At 40.4% G+C, this 19,838-nt stretch overlaps 1 protein-coding gene across 2 annotated transcripts in view; it reads left to right on the top strand.

Moving 5' to 3' along the window:
* The window catches only part of DNAJC13 (DnaJ heat shock protein family (Hsp40) member C13), a 115,654-nt gene extending 101,605 nt beyond the window's left edge, over positions 1–14,049 (top strand). For both annotated transcript variants that reach the window (XM_069475424.1, XM_069475423.1), the window contains 5 exons: positions 1,295–1,474; positions 1,791–1,931; positions 4,576–4,719; positions 7,035–7,134; positions 13,187–14,049. In XM_069475424.1, the coding sequence (XP_069331525.1) occupies positions 1,295–1,474; positions 1,791–1,931; positions 4,576–4,719; positions 7,035–7,134; positions 13,187–13,293 (672 nt within the window). In that variant the 3' untranslated portion in view covers positions 13,294–14,049. The remainder of the gene's footprint in view (positions 1–1,294; positions 1,475–1,790; positions 1,932–4,575; positions 4,720–7,034; positions 7,135–13,186) is intronic.
* The last annotated feature ends 5,789 nt before the right edge of the window (positions 14,050–19,838 follow it).

Genomic DNA, 19,838 nt, shown 5'->3' with positions numbered 1-19,838 from the left:
AAATAATTATTAATAGTTACTACCATTAACTTAGTAAAATTTTTAAAAAAATGATTAGTATGCCAGATGTTTATCAGTGTTACTCTCCATAGTCATGTTGCTTTTTAATGGGATTTTTAATACATATGTAGTTTGCTTAGAAAATGCAACCTTCGAAAGCTGAAACTTAGAAAAGGAAAGCACAAAACAGTTTCCTCCTCTGTCACCTTTCTTTTGGGGCACATCTCAATTTTCATGTTCACTTTGTTATGGATATATATGTATACATATAATAGTATAAGCTATAGGTCTTTGCAACCTATTACCCGCGATAGAAAGTGCATTGTGGTAGCCAGACATGTTAAATAGTAGGATTTTTAATAGAACTGGGAAAAACATTTCACTAGTTCTGCATTCTCTGGAATTGTTGTTCTCTGACACTGACATTATCTATAACATTGTCTAAAAATTTCTAGAAGTGTCTTTTGGAATATGATTTCTTAAACCTGCAGTAAAAATGAGATATACCTGGCCTAGTAAAAGGCTGCTTAGATTAAGATAGCATATTCTTTCGAGGCAAGACCCTCAGCCAGCAAAAAGGTTAAGACTCGGCCGGGCGCGGTGGCTCACGCCTGTAATCCTAGCACTCTGGGAGGCCGAGGTGGGTGGATCGCTTGAGGTCAGGAGTTCGAGACCAGCCTGAGCAAGAGCGAGACCCCGTCTCTACTAAAAAATAGAAAGAAATTATCTGGCCAACTAAAATATATATAGAAAAAATTAGCCGGGCATGGTGGCGCATGCCTGTAGTCCCAGTTACCTGGGAGGCTGAGGCAGGAGGATTGCTTAAGCCCAGGAGTTTGAGGTTGCTGTGAGCTAGGCTGACGCCACGGCACTCACTCTAGCCCGGGCAACAAAGCGAGACTCTGTCTCAAAAAAAAAAAAAAAAAAAGGTTAAGACTCACTGAAGGCTCAGATGATCGTTAGCATTTTTTGACACTAAAGTATTTTTTAATTAAGGTATATACATTTTTTTAGACAATGCTATCACACTTAATACACTACAGTATAGTGTAAACATAATTTTTATATGCACTGGGAAACCAAAAAAAACCACATTCTTAAAGTTCTTTGGATTTATGCCTTTTATCAAAGAAAATGGGAAGTTTGTTGTTGTCTTAGGATTTGTGAATTAGTTTTCAAGTATCAGCACTTAGAACTTTTGAATCGCTGGTTTTGAATATCAGATATATTGCCAAGAATATTTAGGACTATAATAGTATTTTATAGTTTGTTTTGGTGGTTTTATACCCTCTAGGGGGAAACTCTGGAAACTTTGACAATGGCAACAGTGTGTCTCTTCAACGCACAGCCTCAGCTGGCAGATCAAGTCCCACCATTGGGCCATCTTCCTAAAGTTATCCAGGCGATGAATCATAGGAACAATGCCATTCCTAAGAGTGCCATCCGGGTTATCCATGCCCTGTCTGAAAACGAGGTATTGATGAATCCATTCAGTAGCTTACAGCTCCAAAGTTTGCCTCTTCTCCCTCTTCTTGACTAATGTACATTGTAGTATAAATGCCCTCTCTACCATGTGCCTTTTTGCATATGAACCGCATGGTATTTTATCATTTCTTAAACCAGGTTAGATGTTATAATTAATGATACTGAATTTAATTCAGTTTATTATTAAACTTGAACTGACTGTAGAATTTTTGGGTTTTGGTGGTGTTTTTTTTTTTCTTTGTTATTTACTATGCAGTATAAAATGTTGCTACTCTACAAGTAACCTTCTCTTTTTGGGCACTTAGTTGTGTGTTCGAGCCATGGCATCTTTAGAGACCATTGGCCCACTGATGAATGGAATGAAAAAGCGAGCAGACACTGTTGGTCTAGCCTGTGAAGCAATTAATCGAATGTTTCAGAAGGAGCAGAGTGAATTAGTAGCACAAGTAAGTGACTTTCTAGATTTAGCATTATTTTAGGAAAGCAAACATACTAAACAAATAAATTTTCACTTTAGTACAGATTTGGTTTCCCTGACTAAGGGTTGGTGAGAGGTAACTTGTGAGTTTGTACATACACAATTGTGTACTTTGAATGCACACTCACACAGACACACTGAATGCACACACACACAGACACACACACACACACACACACACACACAGAATAGTGGAGTCAGCTGCCAAAAGTCTTAACCAACTTCAAAGTACTTTTTGATGCTTAAATTTTAAATTTTGGCTGTCTACTGAGCATTTATTCTTAGCTTGCTTTGTAAAACTTGCTTCATTCTCTTTGGAAAGAGTCCTTCTGTTTATTCACTCCTTTGTTTAACTCATATTTAAGAAACATGTCAAGATTTTTATGGCCCTTTTCAAAGAGACTTTTCACCTAATGAAAATAGGGCTTGGTAGGTATTGACATAGAGTAGACAGACACCAAAGGAACAAAAAACGTACAATAAATTTAAAAATCATTACAAGTGATCTTTCTAAACTATAACTCTAAGGACAAATACCAAATGATATCACTTATAAATGGAATCTAAAACAATCAAACTCATAGAAACAGAGAGTAGGATGGTGGTTACCAGAACCTGGAGAGATGGGGCGAATGGGGCGATGTTGGTCAAAAAGTATGAGGTTTCTTTTAGGGGTAACAAGGTTTTTTGTTTTTGTTTTTTGTTTTTTGAGATAGGGTCTTGCTCCGTCACCCCAGCTAGAGTGCAGTGGCGTCATGATAGCTCATAGCAACCTCAAACTCCTGGGCTGAAGTGTTCCTCCTGCCCCAGCCTCCCAAGTAGGTGGGACTACAGGCGCATGCCACAATGCCCAGCTTATTTTTTTCTGGGTTTTTTTAGGGAGATGGGGGTCTCACTCTTGCTCAGGCTGGACTTGAACTCCTAAGCTCAAGCAATACTCCCACCTCAGTCTTCCAAAGTGCTAAGATTATAGGCATGAGCCACTACACCCAGCTAGTTTTTAAATTTCTATCGCACAGCATGATACTACAGTTAATAATAATATATTGTATATTTCAAATTGCTAAGAATAAATTTCAGATGTTCTTACCACAGAAAATAAATATTTGAGGAAATGGATATGCTAATTAGCTAAAGTTAATCACTCCACTTTGTATACATATGTCATAACATCACTTTGTATTCCATAACTATATAAAATAAAAATTTAAAAGTAATTAAATATAACCCTGAAATATAACTGGGTCAGTCTTCATCTTAAAAACCTTTCGGTGGTTTTCCTGCCAGATGACAAAGTGACATCTGATAGCCCAAGCCTGAGTACAGGGCCCTGCATCTTTATTGTCTGGGCCTGCTACTCTCCCTTGCTCTTTTCCTGCCGCATCTCCCCGCTACCCTCCATCTTTACCCCCAGCCCCTCCTTTGGGCCGGCAGAGGTATTGGGTATATCTCAAGGAGACGTGGATGCTCTGAGGTTCAGACCTGGCTTGGAGAGTTTGTTGTATAGGAAAGAACATGAGCCAGTACTACCACTTGATGGCTCTGTGACCTGAAGGAGGCTCTGTGACTTTAAGGTTAAATGTCAGGCATGAGCATGACATTTAACCTTACAGTGCTCAGATTCCTCATCTGTAAAATAAAGTTACAACTACCTCACAGGGTTGTTATAAGAACAGTATCTGAACAGAGAGGTGTACTCACCAAATGTCAGTTACTTCTACCTCTTCCCCTTTGAGTTTCAAAAGGGACAGTGAAAATTGTATGATACCGGATTATTATGTAACTTTCATTACACTGGTACGAAATGTGTGATGACTGCAAAGATTGATGTTTTGAGAAAATATGAGAAAATAGGCCATGCACGGTGGCTCATGCCTGTAATCCTAATACTCCGGGAGGCTAAGGTGGGAGTATCACTTGAGGTCGGGAGTTCGAGACCAGCCTGAGCAAGAGCAAGACCCTGTCTCTACCAAAACCAGAAAAAATTAGCTGGGCACAGTGGCACACACCTGTAGTCCCAGCTACTTAGGAAGCTGAGGCAGGAGGATCACTTGAGCCCAGCAGTTTGAGGTTGCAGTGAGCTGTAATGATGCACCTGCACACTACCTGGAGTGATAGAGTGAGACTCTGTCTCAAAAAAAACAAAAAGAAAGAAAATATGAGAAAATACTAAGCTATTTCAGATACTGTTGCCTATTAGTGTAGTGTCATTAGAGCAGGCAGCACAATGTAGTGGCTAAAAGCTCAGGTTCTGTACTTCTTGGGTCCAGATACAGGTTTTAGTACTGCCCAGCTCAGGAATTATGAACATATTCTTCACCTTCCATGGATTGATTATTTTATCTGTGACAATAAAAGTGCCTACCTCATTAGGTATTGGGAAGATTGAGTAAAATTATTGATGTTTAACATTTAGAATGGTTAATGGCACAGAATAAAATCTCATTAAGTAAGAATGCATTAGATACTAAAAAAAAGTCTGTATATGGCATTAAAATTACTGTGAAACAGGCTGCTCTTCTTCCAGGTATTGCCCTGGTGGTGAAATTATTTCTTCAGTGGATGATTTACATTTTCTCAGTATGTTTATATATGCTTAATATTCCTTCTAGGCCCTGAAAGCAGATTTGGTCCCATACCTCTTAAAATTACTTGAAGGCATTGGCCTTGAAAATCTGGACAGCCCAGCAGCCACTAAGGCACAGATTGTGAAAGCTCTCAAGGCAATGACTCGAAGCTTACAGTACGGAGAACAGGTGAGTCTGCACAGAGGCATCTTTGATATTCTGAAAGCCAAGGCCTTGGCCATGGATGATCCATGCACCTGTGTTCAGGTTCCACTTACAGATGTGGTTCTTTGGCTGTACCTGGAGAAGATCCAAAGACAAAGGATGGCTTGCATAGCTGCCTCATAACTGATGAAAAAGCACAAACCATATTCTCAGTTGTCACTCAGGAGGGTTCTTTTTCTGGGTAGTGATGGCATGTTGTACATTTCCAGAAGAAAAATGCTGGAATTCTTTAGCATAGAAGAATATTCAGCATTTAGTGCTGGTTAAGATTAACTTTCAATTCTAGGAGTTATTGATGGGCAGTGATAACCACATTCATTAACCATCCTATAATGCCATCTTAAAAGATACAGAACATCATTTTAGTTTTCTTCTCCTTTACTGGTGCTTTTAAAATGTTGGCTTTTTTTTCTTTTATTGTGGCTTTTGTTCCTTAGTATGTGTTAACGTGTTTCAGCTGCATATGTCTGCTAACTGCAGGCCTGTCCAGTAATTTAATTTTTCTCTTTGGTTCTATTTTTATTGTTGCCTCTGAGGAGTTCCTTATTCAGTGTTACTGTATCGCCCCATCTGCTAAATGCTCATCTCTTTTTATTGAGGTGAAATTTTCATAGCATGAAATTGACCATTTTATGATGAACAATTAATTGGCATTAGTACATTAATAATGTTGTGCAAACACTACCATATCTATTCCAGAATATTTTTATATGCCTGTACCCATTAAGCAGTTACTCTCCATTTCCTCCTCCTTCCCCCATCCCCTGGCAACCACTAATCTGTTTTCTGTCTCTGGATTTACCTATTCTGGATATTTCCTATAAATGAAATCATACTATATGTCTGGCTTCTGTCATTTAGCATGTTTTGAAGGTTCATTCACGTTGTAGCACATATTAATGCTTCCTTCCTTTTTATGTCTAAATAAGACTTCCTTGTATGTAAATGCCACAGTTTCTTTATCCATTCATCCATTGATGGACATTTGGGTTGTTTCCACCTAATAATGCTCTTTTACAGGCTAAAGCTTTCCGTTAGTGAATTCACTGGATTTGTATGTTTCAAGTAAAGAAACATTTTTTTGATTGACAGTTCTAAATCAGTAACATCATTTGAATGATATTAAAGGAGAGAGGTAGCATGTGTTGCTATAGTCATTAACTAGTATGTTTTAAAAAATTTTTTTTCTTTAGTTTTGCCTACGGGTGTTCCAAACACCAGGCAAAGGCACTCCTGCGTACCACTTGCAGGCCGTTGTCTTCCCCTTGACCTGCCTCAGGATTCCTGGTAATAAAATTAGCAAAGTAACCCTAACACCCACCTTTCACTCTAAAAGGAAGGGAGGAAAGAGGTATGATAGTTTCCAAAATAGGAACTCCTCTACTACCTTCACAACTAATCACTTACACTATTGCTTCTTTCTAAGGTGGGGGCACGTGTGTCCTCCCTTGGACTCACAGTGGTCCCCAGGTATATCTCCACTTTAATGCCTACGATGAAATTGTCTGCCACTGTTTGTTCATCTCCCCTACTAGACTGTAAGCCCTGCAGAGACAGAGACTGTCTTTCTCATCTTTGTGTTCACTGGGCCTGCCAAGTGCTCAGTAAATATTTGATCTGAACATGGATGTGCAAAAGATATTCTCTAAGTTAGTATTTCCTAAGTGTCTTTTTGTGTGACACATCTTTCATCTTAGTACACGTTCCCACATACATATTATTTATACTCTTGTGTATGTATTTCAAAGAGGAGTATCCATTTTACATGTGGTACTCTGATGCTTTCTATATTAACCTATTTTATTTTCTCAAGCATGCTGTTCACAACCCTCTTAACTGATTTCATGAACTTCTACAGGTCACAACCCATAATGTGAAAGACTGCTTTAAGTTTTGCAACATCTTTTCCCCAAAGCCCTTCCTCTCAGCCCATACCACACTATCAGCCATCTGCTACCGTCAAGAGAAAATACTCAGTGTAGGAATCTTCCTGCCCAAATTACATACAAGCCATTAATAGTAGGTTCAGATAATAGAGTCCAGCTTTAGAGGGAAGACTGACTTGAGCGTTTCTTCAGGTCTGGTTTAATGAGATGTGCCTGGCACAATGCCTGACATATGGAGTGTTTGATGAATGCTAATTCTTGCTCCATATTTGGGTCTTTCCTTGCTGGCTGCCTGCCTTGTTGCTCTGGAACCTCGTTTTTCTCTTTACTTCAATCTTCCAACATCCAGTCCTTTATTTATTTATGCTCAGATAGCTTACTTTCCGTGCCTAGGTAAATGAAATCCTGTGTCGTTCTTCAGTCTGGAGTGCCTTCAAAGATCAGAAACATGATTTGTTCATTTCTGAGTCACAAACAGCAGGATACCTCACAGGTAAGCCATACCATACTGGTTACTCAGAGACACCTGGCAGAAGCCACTTGGGCCTTCCTTTTGCCCTGACTAGACTTAAAATAGTGGTCAGAGTGTTTTCCTAGACTAAGAGCTGGTTTTTCTTGGAGGTGCTGTGGGCATGTAGCAGAGCTCTGGTTTTAACCTTATACAGCTTGTGAACTGTTACGTTGAATGTGTACTGACTAGAGCATGTACTTTGCTCAGTTTTGATCTAATTAATTAGTGGTGTCATAGGTTCTATTTGAAGCATGTCTGCACTAAAATGTTTACCTTGAACATACTCAATATCAGTATCAGAAACATGATACATCATTCCCTTTCTGTCAAAATAACAGATAATTACTCCAAATATATATAAAAAATTTTCCTCTAAGTTTCTAGTGATTAGTCTTTGGTTTTGCTAAATATTTAGGATTCATTCTTTTATGGGGGGAATATGTGGGTATAATAAATGAAAGGATGTTCTATTGTTTAGGTTTAAAAAAATAATACATGTTCGAAGCTCAGAACATTTGTCCATTTGGCACACTAATTGCATCGTGTTCTTAGATTAGTCATTTTCACATTGGTTTCTGTTTGAAAAGCAAGTCACTATATTGCTGTATGCTAAAGATGAAATATAGTGTCTGATATAAAAGCTTTTAAAAAGCAAGTCACTACTTTATTGCTATATGCTAAAGATGAAATATAGTGTCTGATATAAAAACTTTCAGTGCGAAATTAACCTTAAGAATATGAGGTGGTTCCTGCTGTCTGTCTGAAATTGTGTGAAAAAATGTCAGCCCCACATGCTTCTCTAACCAGAGATAATGAAGGTATATTAAGAGAAAAAAGTATCCCTCAGTGTTTTCTTATACCAGTGTAATTGTTTTAATAATCCTAACTTCTAGTGTAGAGGTTTATAAAATCATGAAGACTCAGTGTTAAATACTAAAAAGTAGGGGCTTTGAAGAAAGTTTTATCTGGTTTTAATTTTAGACTTGGTTGTGATACTACTGTTGTTTTCTTCATTATGACCCCTTTAATATTAATCCACCCCTAAAGTTGGAGTAGAGCCCTAAAATTTAGAAGCATGCATTGCTTTGGCAGCCAGTCATGTGTGTACACTCAGAGCAGAGTGTTATAGGTTTTCCTTCTAACTTTTCCATCTCCTGCCCCTGATTTCAATGCAGAAAATACCTAGAATATGGTCTTAGTCTATCCCTTATCTATCTTTCAAATTCTGGGTAAAGCTATAGTTTCTAGCTTCTAAGTAGAAGTATGTTCTTATAGATACCCTAAAAACTTTACCTCTTTAGTTCATTTCCAAAAGTTCACATGCTACATTTTCATGGCATTACATTCATTACTTTGTTTTTTGTTTTCTTTTTTTTTTGGAAATAGAGTCTCACTCTGTTGCCCGGGCTAGAGTGCCGTGGCGTCAGCCTAGCTCACAGCAACCTCAAACTCCTGGGCTCAAGCAATCCTCCTGCGTCAGCCTCCCGAGTAGCTGGGACTACAGGCATGCACCACCATGCCCAGCTAATTTTTTCTGTATATATTTTTAGTTGTCTATAATTTCTTTTTTTTTTTGAGACAGAGTCTCACTCTGTTGCCCAGGCTAGAGTGAGTGCCATGGCGTCAGCCTAGCTCACAGCAACCTCAAACTCCTGAGCTCAAGCGATCCTCCTGTCTCAGCCTCCCGAGTAGCTGGGACTACAGGCATGCACCACCATGCCCGGCTAATTTTTTTCTATATATATTTTTAGCTGTCCATATAATTTCTTTCTATTTTTAGTAGAGATGGGGTCTCGCTCTTGCTCAGGCTGGTCTCGAACTCCTGAGCTCAAACGATCCGCCCACCTTGGCCTCCCAGAGTGCTAGGATTACAGGCGTGAGCCACCGCGCCCGGCCTAGTTGTCTATAATTTCTTTCTATTTTTAGTAGAGACTGGGTCTCACTCTTACTCAGGCTGGTCTCGAACTCCTGAGCTCAAACGACCTACCTGCCTTGACCTCCCAGATTACTAGGATTGCAGGCGTGAGCCACCATGCCCGGCCTACATTCATTACTTTGTATATAAGGATGGTATGATTGAAAAAAATCTGTTGTCTTTTGTTTAGCTAAGTAAACTTATTTAAATTTGGCCCTGAAGAATAGTAATGGGTAGATTATAAGCTTCTCTATAGGAATGTCTCTTCTAATCCTTTTTGTTCTCCATTGTACTTAGCATTCATTGACTTGACTCGATGAGATTATTCTTGACTTATTGACAGGCTGTAGACCAAAAGGCCTGTGGTTAAAATACAGAAGAGATAGGGGTTTATCCTCAGAGACCTGGACTTCATTTGGTCCTCACCCTCAATCCAGATTTCCTAATAACTATAGGAAAAAAGTACAGGGAGTAAAAGGCTTCCTGTCTGTGCGTTGCTTTTTACTTGGATCCCTGAGGTGGCTTCTGAATGAAGTGTGAGAAGCAGCTATGATAAGCTGTATGGCTTGGAAGAGGGTTAGGGGGAAAAAAGCTGGGGTATACAAATTTCTTCTCATCCTTTGGCCAGCTCAAGGTGCAACAGGTTCCATACAAGCCCAGCCAAGGGGGAGATACTGTAAATCCCAACCTGGAAGGGGCCCGATGTTACTGTGGCTTTCTAAAAACCATTGCTGAAGCCTACAGGCATGTCCACACAGGACAGCCTGAAGTAGCTGTGAGCTGTGTTGGCCCCGGAATTGTCCAATTCTTGGCACATCATCAATCTGGGATATTGTTTTGTTACGATGTTAGTTGCTTGAGAAGATTTTTCCATCAGCTCTAGTCTGTCCTGTTTAAAAGGACTAATTCTGTTTCAAGAGCTAAAGCATCTAAGTTTACTGACAGTTGAAATGATGTGTGCTCATTGCTTGGGTTGCCAAATGTTTTTTTGTGTTTGAGCTTTTCCATTGACGCATCATGTGTCGTGTGTTTGATAAATGGAGCAAGTACTTCTAATGATAAAATGCCATTATGTGGAACTCCGGGAATGGGTACAATGCTGTGTTGAATTGGAATTTTATTTAATTAAAATGTACCCATGCTGTTCCCAACCTTCAGAAGATACAAATTGTACCCAGCCCCTCTCTAATCAGTTTGCAAATGAAATGAGGTGTTGTCAGAACACACATCGCAACCCTTATCTTTGGGTGAGTTTGGCAAGTTAAGTGCATTTTGTTTAGGGAAGATGAAGGAAAGTTATTTACTACTTCAAAGTAAGATTCAAATGACCAAAACTACATTTATTATTTTCTTCTCCCTGGCTGCTAGCAAATATCATTCAATCACATGCTCAAGATTTGGGGTAAAAATGTAAAAGTCCTAGGTAGGATTACTCAGTGTTCATAAATTGAAGTGAGACTGCTTAATTCCCTAAGTTCTCTTGCCTGGCATATAGTTTTATGGTAAATTCTTGTTTAAAAGTGCCTCAGTGGAATTTTTCCTATGATGCAGATAAATTCTGATTGCTCACCACCCAGGGCCCTCAATTACTTAGGCATTTATTAAGTTCTAGAACAGCTTGGTGCCAACAAGCTCAGGGCCTCATAAAAATAATTTCAGCAATGAAAATCCTTATATTTTTCTCCCCTACAAAATCAGTAGTGAAAGGACGAACAGAGGCTGGGAGTAAAGATGCTTTTAGGAGCTGGAATTGGAGATGAACTTTTCCTACATTTACTCCATCATGGTAGCCAGTTCTGTTTTGTGGGATTCTTTGCTAATTTTCCATCTTTTCTCATTTCTCTGAAGTCTGACAGCCTTGCACAATGTTGCCATATGCCTTGTTTCTGGTGGCCCCAACTCTTCCTTTCTGCCTTTCTCTGGAAAGCACAACTGTTCTGTCTCATCCTAATGACCAGGGAGCACCTTTTGGCCCCAAGAAACCAGACACGTCCTCAGGGAGAAGGCAGGGGTCTGGGGGAGATAGCGTCTCAGACTCCATTTGCAGAAATACCCAGGAGTCGATTTTGATTTGCCTTTCCTAAAGAGGCAGATGGTGGGGCTAGAGTTTGGTTCCTTCCTTCGAGGCCCATCATTTCACAATTTAGATTTTAGCCCAGAGGTTCTCAAATTTTCTCAGCTCACAGTGCCCTTAATGTCTCAGTAATTGTTTTCATTTCTCCCTAGGCCAAAAGAAATACGCAATAGTTTATGAAGTAGTTATGTCCAGACAGACAACTTGAAAGTAGCTGTTTGCAGGTAGTCTGCAGGCGTCGCTGTGTTTCAAATTTTAAATATCCAGCAATGCCCCTGTGAATTTGCCACAGGCTGTCTCAGCACAGTTTAGAACTGCACCATCAGTTCACTTTCTGTATGTAGCATTCGTGGTTTGGTCTCGTAACCTACTATTTTGATGTGAACCAAGTTGAGCCCACCATCAGAATTGCTCAGAAACCATACCAGTCTGGAATGTTTGAGGTTTTACTCTTAAGGGTTACAGCTTTGGTGAGACCTACTTGATAGTTTTGCAGTGATCTTGCTGTTGCCTAAAGTTCAGAGAATGATAGATTGGTGGGAAGCGATAACAGTGCGGTGCCGTAGCTCTGAACTGTTGTCAGAGGGGTTCTTTGACCTGGTGGCCTTTGTCCTGAGCAGTTTGTGGAAGGCCTAGCACCCTGGTTGGCAGAAGGCAGGAGTCAATAGATGCAGCCTCCCACGGTATCTTAAAGAGGGGAAAGCCCTTTTGTAAGCTATTTAAGTACAAGGATTTTGTAAGTACAAAGTGCCAAGCACCAGGGCACTCTGGCTTTGGTTACAGCTCACGCGGGCTGAGTCATCTCTGGCCATATAACCACGTACGGTGTCTGTACAAGTCATTTCACACCCACAGTACAAATGCTTGTAAGGTGGAAAACAAGGTGAATCTGAATTGTGGCCTTTTGTCCTACATCAGCCCCTGTTATGCCTTAGCCTTCATCAAACTACTCTGCTATTTGCACTTCCTCACAACTTCCCTTGCTGCTTATATTTCTTTTTTCCCCTCAGGTGTCTCTCCTTCCCTTCTAACTGGCAGCAGCCCCCTTCACCTCAGGAGTGGGCTTTAGATCCGCTCTGCCAGGCAGCTTGCTAACTTCTGTGTAGCTCTCTGAAGCAGGTAGAGAAATGTTTTGCTAAATGCATGCCGCTCCCACTGCCTTTCTCGTCCTAACCCTTCAATGTTCCTTAGTCCTTTGCCTCGTTTCCTACAATTTCAGCTAAAAGTATTGCTCAGTATGCAGTATTATGCTTCAGTGTCTCTTTCAAGTACTTTTTACAGTTTGTGCAGTGCTTCTGAGATGTAATTAAATGTGCAATGTTTAAAATAAACTCTAGAGGGCTAAAGCCATTAATATGCTCACAGGGACGCATCTTGATTAACTCTGGCATATATAGCATTTCCATGCAGTAGAGATTGTTAAAATGAAAGAAGACATATAAAACTAAAATACCAATACCTTTTCCCTTAGTTTTCTTGTTCTGACCGATGATAGATGAACGTCCTGAGCCTGCCTTTTCTTTCACAGAGACCTTGGTGTAGCAAGCAACCGTGTTCATTTGGTGTTACTTGTTACAATAGCATTTCTTTGCACCAAATGAAAATAGGTTAACTTGAATGTTGACAGAAGCGTTTGTGTCGATAATTTTATCATATATGACTTTTGGATGAACTGAATGTAGAGTTTTTTTTTCTTTTTCGTCTGTTTGTTCCCATTTTTTCCATTTGACATAGCTCTTTCAATGCCCAGGATTTTTAGAAAGATTGTCCCAGATGTGAGAAGGAAAATTTTTTTCATATTTCCATACCACTGTTACTATCCAGCATAAATTTGCAATGATTTTTAACTTTATAGTAAAAGCAAACCATGCAAATGGTACTGCGTAGCTATTTGTTACAGTATAGTTGTACATTTTAGATAACTCTAATAGATTATCAATTTCCTGTGATGGGGTACCTAACCAGGTTCTGACATTTTTATAAAGGTCAGTGTTTTCACATGACTCTTCTCTCTAGATGACGTGTGTTTCCTTTCTTTCTTGCAGGACCTGGAGTTGCTGGCTACCTTACCGCGGGTACATCCACGTCAGTCATGTCTAACCTGCCGCCTCCCGTAGACCATGAGGCGGGAGACCTTGGCTATCAGACTTGAAATACTCATGAGAGACAATAAATGCTGAAAGGCCAGTGCCGAGTCCACATTCCTCCAGCTGATACGTTGAAGCAAACTCTTACTGCCTTTCTTCTGGTTTCATGACAGTGTTATTCCTTTTTCTATAAATATATTTTTATTTAGGAAAAAAGTCAGTGATTCTAATTGTATCACATTGAAAGAAAGCACTCTGTGGATCAACCTAAGTGGGTACACAAGAATTTTTTTTCCTCAATGTATGTAAGCACATTTTGTTCCTTTATATCTGTTTACAAGACTGTGAATCAAAAAGACAAAACTTTCTTCCTAGTTTTTGTAATTTTTTTTTTTTAAATTAGTGTGACTGTGGGGTTGAGCTACAGTCTACAGAAATTGGGCTAAGTCACTTGTCCCCAGAAAAAGGTATTTCCCTCCCCTGCATCGAGTTTTCCTGGCCATCATCCTCCCACCATCAAACCCTATTAGGTTTTGTCCCTAACCTCCTTCACTAGTATCCTCAATCATTAACTTTCTGAGAGCTCACAGTACACACCAGTATGTATAACTGGCTTTACCAAATTGAATGAAAAGGAGTTTGTGCAAAAAAAAATTTTAAAATGGATGTCAAGATGTTATGTAAGAGATTAGTGTAATTGTGAAATGTTCTATACATTATCAAATATATAAAGCTTTCTATATTGAATGTACATTATACAGATCATTCATATGTGTACATAAAATTTTAAAAATAAAGGGAATTGACTGCTTTGTTAATGACATATATTTGTTCTAGTTTAATCTTTCCCTCTGAAGACCTCATGGTATCAATTTCTAAGGCAGATGTGGTAGTAGACACAGACTTTACCTCACGTTCATAACTCCTTACTGGACAGCCATCTTGACATATCTGATCACTCCTAACTCCTTTCACTAATATTTCAGCCACATCTAAGTTTCCAGAAACAGATGTCTCATTTATTTCCCATACAATATTCAGAAATGTGTCAAGCTATTAATATAAAGACTTTAATGTGTATGACATTCTAATATTTTTAAAAGGAGAGAAAATTAAAGAGCCAGAGGACATTTCAATAACAGACCTCAGCACATAGATCTTCTAGTGTGACCACAAACTACAAGAAAATACAAACATGAAAAATATACACAAATACTTCTTAAAAGAATGGGCAAGTCACCAAACCTCTAAATTGTCTTTCAAAACAAGAACCAAATTTATTCCACATTTGATGTATAAGAAGAACTAGAATGGAAACTTACTCCTGTTAAAAATCACAAATTCAAAATTTTGCATCAAATTTATCATCTCAAAGGTTATGGAGTAATACACTCATGTTTTTTACTATGTAACTAGGGTTTTAGTTTTTAGACAATACTTGGTCATAAAAATATGTTCATTAAAAGATTAACAGCTAAATTGGGAGTAGATGTTTGGGAAAGCATAAATCAACACAGCAATATTCTTTTACCTAAGAATATAAATATTGTGAATATTTATAATATTTAAAGGTCCATTTAAATTAATCTGCAATCATTGATGTTTAGATGCCTATAGTAGCTAATCTTTATTGAATATATACTGTCTGCCAAGCATTGTATAACTTCATTTAATACTTAGAGCAAATCTAATGGGCTTGGGACTGAAATCATCCCCATCTTCCAGGTGAACAGCATGGGGCCCAGAGAAGTAAAGCAACTTACCAAAAGTGACACAACTAGTAGCAGAGTAAGAAATCAAAATGATTATACTTTTACATGACACTGAAGTCTCTGTTCTGAGCCACTATGTCAAGACAGCAGCAATGTCAAGCAAGTGTATCTGACAGGGAAAACTGAGTTTTACTCTTTCAGGGTGGAGGCTTTATCTGAGACTTAAGCATGCAGCAGTTTTCCTCAGTCCTGAGATATAAACATGAGACAGCGGGAGCAGGTTAACAGGAAGTAAATACAGGACGCCAGGAGGGGTGGGTTGTCTGGTATGGTTGGCATATACGGTCCAGAGAGAGAACTCAGCCTGAGACCCAGAGAGGGGCCAGCTAGTGTCCTGAGCACCAGTCAGGGGCATCCAGGCCTAATCATGATGCAAGAATGAGATCTGTTTAAGGTAAGCAGCAATGGGATTGATTTGGCATGTTTGTTATGGGGGAAGGTGGTCAGAGGTGACAAAACTCAAAGACATGCTAGTAACACAGTCCAACTAAGGAACAGTGCAAAGGAAGAACACTGGAAAATGGGCAAGGGACTACTCTGGGACCACATCTGTAAACCAAGGATCATCTCCAAGTGATCAGCTTCAAGAATCCCTTCAGATCACCTTAGGGCCAGAAATTCTGTGCTACCTCTCCTGTTGCTTAAATTGTCCATTAAATGAACAGTCTGTGAATAACCTTTACTAGGATTTTAGGAAGAGCACTTTGAAAAAAGTATTGCAGATACACTCAGTCTGTTTCTGGGAACCTCTTCTGACCCTGAATTTAACCACCTCCTTGAGTTTTTAGGAATGCATGGCCTCTTACCTAAGTAGTTCCCTTTTATTGGCCAGAGAGGGTGTGACGAAGGAATACAAGACTCCTTTGATTTTGTTTCCTTATCTATAAAATGAGGTTGGTAATTCTCAGTCCCTCCCTCACAAGGTTGTTATGAGGATTAAATACGAGGATTAAATATGGCTGCGAAAGGGCTTTGGGAACTGTAAGGCATAACAATAATAGTAATAATAGTGGTACACTAAGTCAGCAATTATCAACACTAACTGTTCTCATTATACTTGGATCAGGAATAGGGTAAAACAAATCTCAAGGACTTATTTAGGTCTATATAAAGTGATTTGTAATTTAAAAAAATACTTGAGTGGCCATGTTGCTATGTAATCAATAACTAAAAAGTAATTATCTTGGCTCCAAATCTTTGGTCAGCAAGACCATCTGTTCCCTACACATTAAAACATCTTTCCCTTGAGCTGCTGCCTGTTTACCAGCATGTGACGTTCAAGAGGCAAGACTCAGAGAATAACTTAAATTAGTTTCCAAATTAAGAAGGATGCCTGGCAGCTGAGTTGAATGAGTTCTGTCCAGAGACTAAAACACAAACTATTCACACAGTCAAGCCATCCTCATTGTAGAGAGAAGTGTAGAATTTGGAGTTAATTGATTAGAAAAAGCTAGAGAATACAGAATTCCTTGGGAAGATTGATTCCAGCGGGCCTGTCTGACCAACAGCGGCCAGCTTCCGTGCCCGTGTGCGGTGCGAGGGCAGCCGAGGTGGATGAGCGAAGGGAAGGCAAGTCCCTGTCTGCTGGGGGGCAGCCCCTGCTGGGCTCCGCTACGGTCCTCCTCAGGGAAGAGTAGTCACATTGTGCCAAATGCTCCCAAGCTCAAGAGAAGCAGGAAATCTGGATTTCCACGTGAAGTCAGATTTTAAAATATGGCCAACCCATTGAAAGTTTTTAAAACCAAATAGATCATATAAAACATACCTGTGGTTTGGATTCGGCCCAAGAGTTGCCAGTGTGCCATCCCTGAGGGGAAAAAATCTGAAGTTCACTCCCCTTGAAATTAGATACAACCCAGTGGTCAAAAGGAATTGGATGGATGAGCTTTCTGTCCTATGCGTTGTTAAATTAGTTGTATTTTGAAATGTCTGAACTGCTTTTGTAATATATAACAGTTTCATAGTCACATATACCCTTTTGTGAGGGGAGAGAGGAGGACAAGGACTTCAGGGAAGCCATTAATAGTTGTTATGGATTAAATTCACATGTTGAATGTGATGATACTTGGAGATGGGGTCTTTGGGAGGTAATTAGGATTGGATGGGGTCATGAGGGTGGGGCCCTCCTAATGGGATTAGTGCCTTATAAAAGACACCAGAGAGCCCACCTGCACTTCCTGCCGACACACACCAAGAGGTCATGGGAGCTCACCGAGATAGTGGCCGCCTACAAGCCAAGAGAATGAAACCTGCCTTGTTGGCATTTTGATCTTAAACTTCCCAGCCTCCAGAACTGTGAGAAACAAATTTCTGTTTAAGCCACCTGGTCTGTGATATTTTGTTACGGCAGCCCAAACAGGTGAATGCATACTGTTGGCTAGAGGACAGTAGCTGAAGTGAGAGAAGAGTTTGCTCATAGATTAGTAGGACAAAGGGCTGGTCAGAACCAGAACCACCTGAGCCTTGATTGAACCTGGTATAGATTGAACCTTCAGCAACAACTGACAGCCTGTCCTGAAGCTGGGGAGGCAAAACCTTAAGGCTGACCCACAGCTCACACCAGAACTTGCAGCGGGAACTGGGTTAGAACTAGGTCACTGGCTGCGTCCTGCTAGTGGTTCCAGGGTTTTTTTGGAGGGGCAGGGGGAGGTTAAGTATTTGTTAAAGTTTGGGTGTCCAGGTTATATTAGAATCACTGCTGGATGTTCAAGGTGTTAATTCTGAATAGTCAGTCCTCATTCATATCAACCCCAAAGAGTGGTGTGGGTTTTGAGTCAAATTCAGTGTCTGTCTCATGGTCTTATGTCACCTTATGTTTAAATGAGGGCAGGAGAATGGAAAAAAGTTTTCCTGGAGCCAGTGTGGGCTCTGGGGTTGTGGCCTCCTGGGCGGCAGTTCTGACCTTCACCGTGTGACCTGGGGCCTCTCCTCCCAAATGGGAGTCGTGAATGCCTCCCCATGGTGATGTTCAGGAGGTCGGCCATAATGGATGTAGACACCTAGTGCGGTGCCAGCCTTGAAGATAGTAACGAGCATCTCGTAATGAGCAGCTGGTGTGGAGGGAGGAAAACACCGGCGTGGCAGGCAGAGTCTGCCCTGCTTAGATTTCTGACCGTGGGCATCAGTTTCTTCTGTAAAATGCCCTGGTTGGTCTGGTCAGGAAATCTTAACACTTCCGTGTTAAGAATCTGATGAAGGATACATAAACCCTCTATGAAAGAATGCACATAGCTGGGACTACAGGTGCACACACCATGCCCAGCTAATTTTTGTATTTATTTTAGTAGAGACGGGGTCTCACTCCTGCTCAGGTTGGTCTTGAACTCCTGACCCCAAGTGACCCTCCCACCTCTGCCTCCCAGAGTGCTAGGATTATAGGTGTGAGCCACCGTGCCCAGCCTCCAGCTGCTGCTTCTTCTGAGATCTATTCCTCCACCTTATTCCCAACCTCTGGAAACTTTGAACTGAAGCCAGCACTTGCTTCTTGGAGTTCAGAGGCCTTTGCAGCAACCTCCCTCCTCAACCAGCCTGCATAAGGCCCGGGCCCGGTCTTGTGCCGTAAGGCTGCTGTGACCAAAGGGAGAATGGAGAGAACAGAACTGGGGGATAGGGTTGCTGAGCCCATGACAACACATCTCTGTGACTTAAAACTTAAGAATTTCCAAAGATCTTCAAGACAGGGAGATGGATTCTGAGCGATGAAGGGCATGGACCCTAGATGCCCTCAGTCTCCTGCTTTGTGCCTTATCTACAGGAGCACCTTCCATTGGACTTCCTGACCTTTTCTGTCTTTGGGGGACAGAGACCAAGCTAGCTCCTTTTTCTCACCTTTCTGCCTTTGGAATACATGAAGATAGTCTCTTCTATGGATCATATTAACGAACTAAGTTTTTAAAAAAATTTTCCCTTTGAACTCCTGGTTGGCAATTTTGCACATTCATACAAACAAAATTTTTAATGAATTGTGTTTTATTCATGATGCATGGCAGGATCTTCTGAGACCGTTTCCCCTTATTAAGGGAAGAATAAGTGACGGCTGATTGAAGGCAGAGACGCAGGACTGTTATCCAGGCTCCTGGCTTATCCTCTGGATAGACTGAGCTCCTCCCAGCAGACAGCACTGCCTGCAGGAGGAAGATCATCTCATGGCCTTGAGTGTCTGGGAAGCTCTTCATGGTCTTAATGCTCTCTCTTATCCTGATCCTTCTTTTATGCAGGAGAGAAAACTGCATTTAAAAATACTCAATGCTATTTATTACTGTTCACTCATAACCATCTGGTGGGGAAACATGATTCATTCACTTAAAATACTCATTAAGCCACGGTGGGGTACTGACTGAAGACGCAATAAGCAGTCCAACCAAAGCCACTATGTTTTTAGAGTTAGACGGGACGCTCTGGATATTTGAACCTCTTCACTTTACAAAAAAGGAAACAGAGACCCAGGGAGAGAAAATCACTGCTGATACCGTAATAGCTATGCTCAAGGACGTCACAGGCCAGATGAAAAGATGATTGTAAACTTTGGGAATTAAAAACATACATTTTAATAAATATATATTTTTAAACAGTTTAAAAAAAAAAGAAAGAAAGAAAGAATGCACAAAAGCACATTTCGGCCAGGCACGGTGGCTCATGCCTGTAATCCTGGCACTCTAGGAGTCTGAGGCAGAACCATCGCTTGAGCTCAGAAGTTCAAGACCAGCCTGAGCAAGAGCGAAATCCCGTCTCTACTAAAAATAGAAAGAAATTATCTGGCCAACTAAAAATACATATAGAAAAAATTAGCTGGGCATGGTGGTGCATGCTTGTAATCCTGGCACTCTAGGAGGCTGAGG

The sequence above is a fragment of the Eulemur rufifrons genome, chromosome 7 (assembly GCF_041146395.1).
Source record: "Eulemur rufifrons isolate Redbay chromosome 7, OSU_ERuf_1, whole genome shotgun sequence".
Classification (NCBI taxonomy): Eukaryota; Metazoa; Chordata; class Mammalia; order Primates; family Lemuridae; genus Eulemur; species Eulemur rufifrons.
Note: the sequence above shows the minus strand (reverse complement) of the source record. Positions and strands in the feature narration are given on the sequence as shown.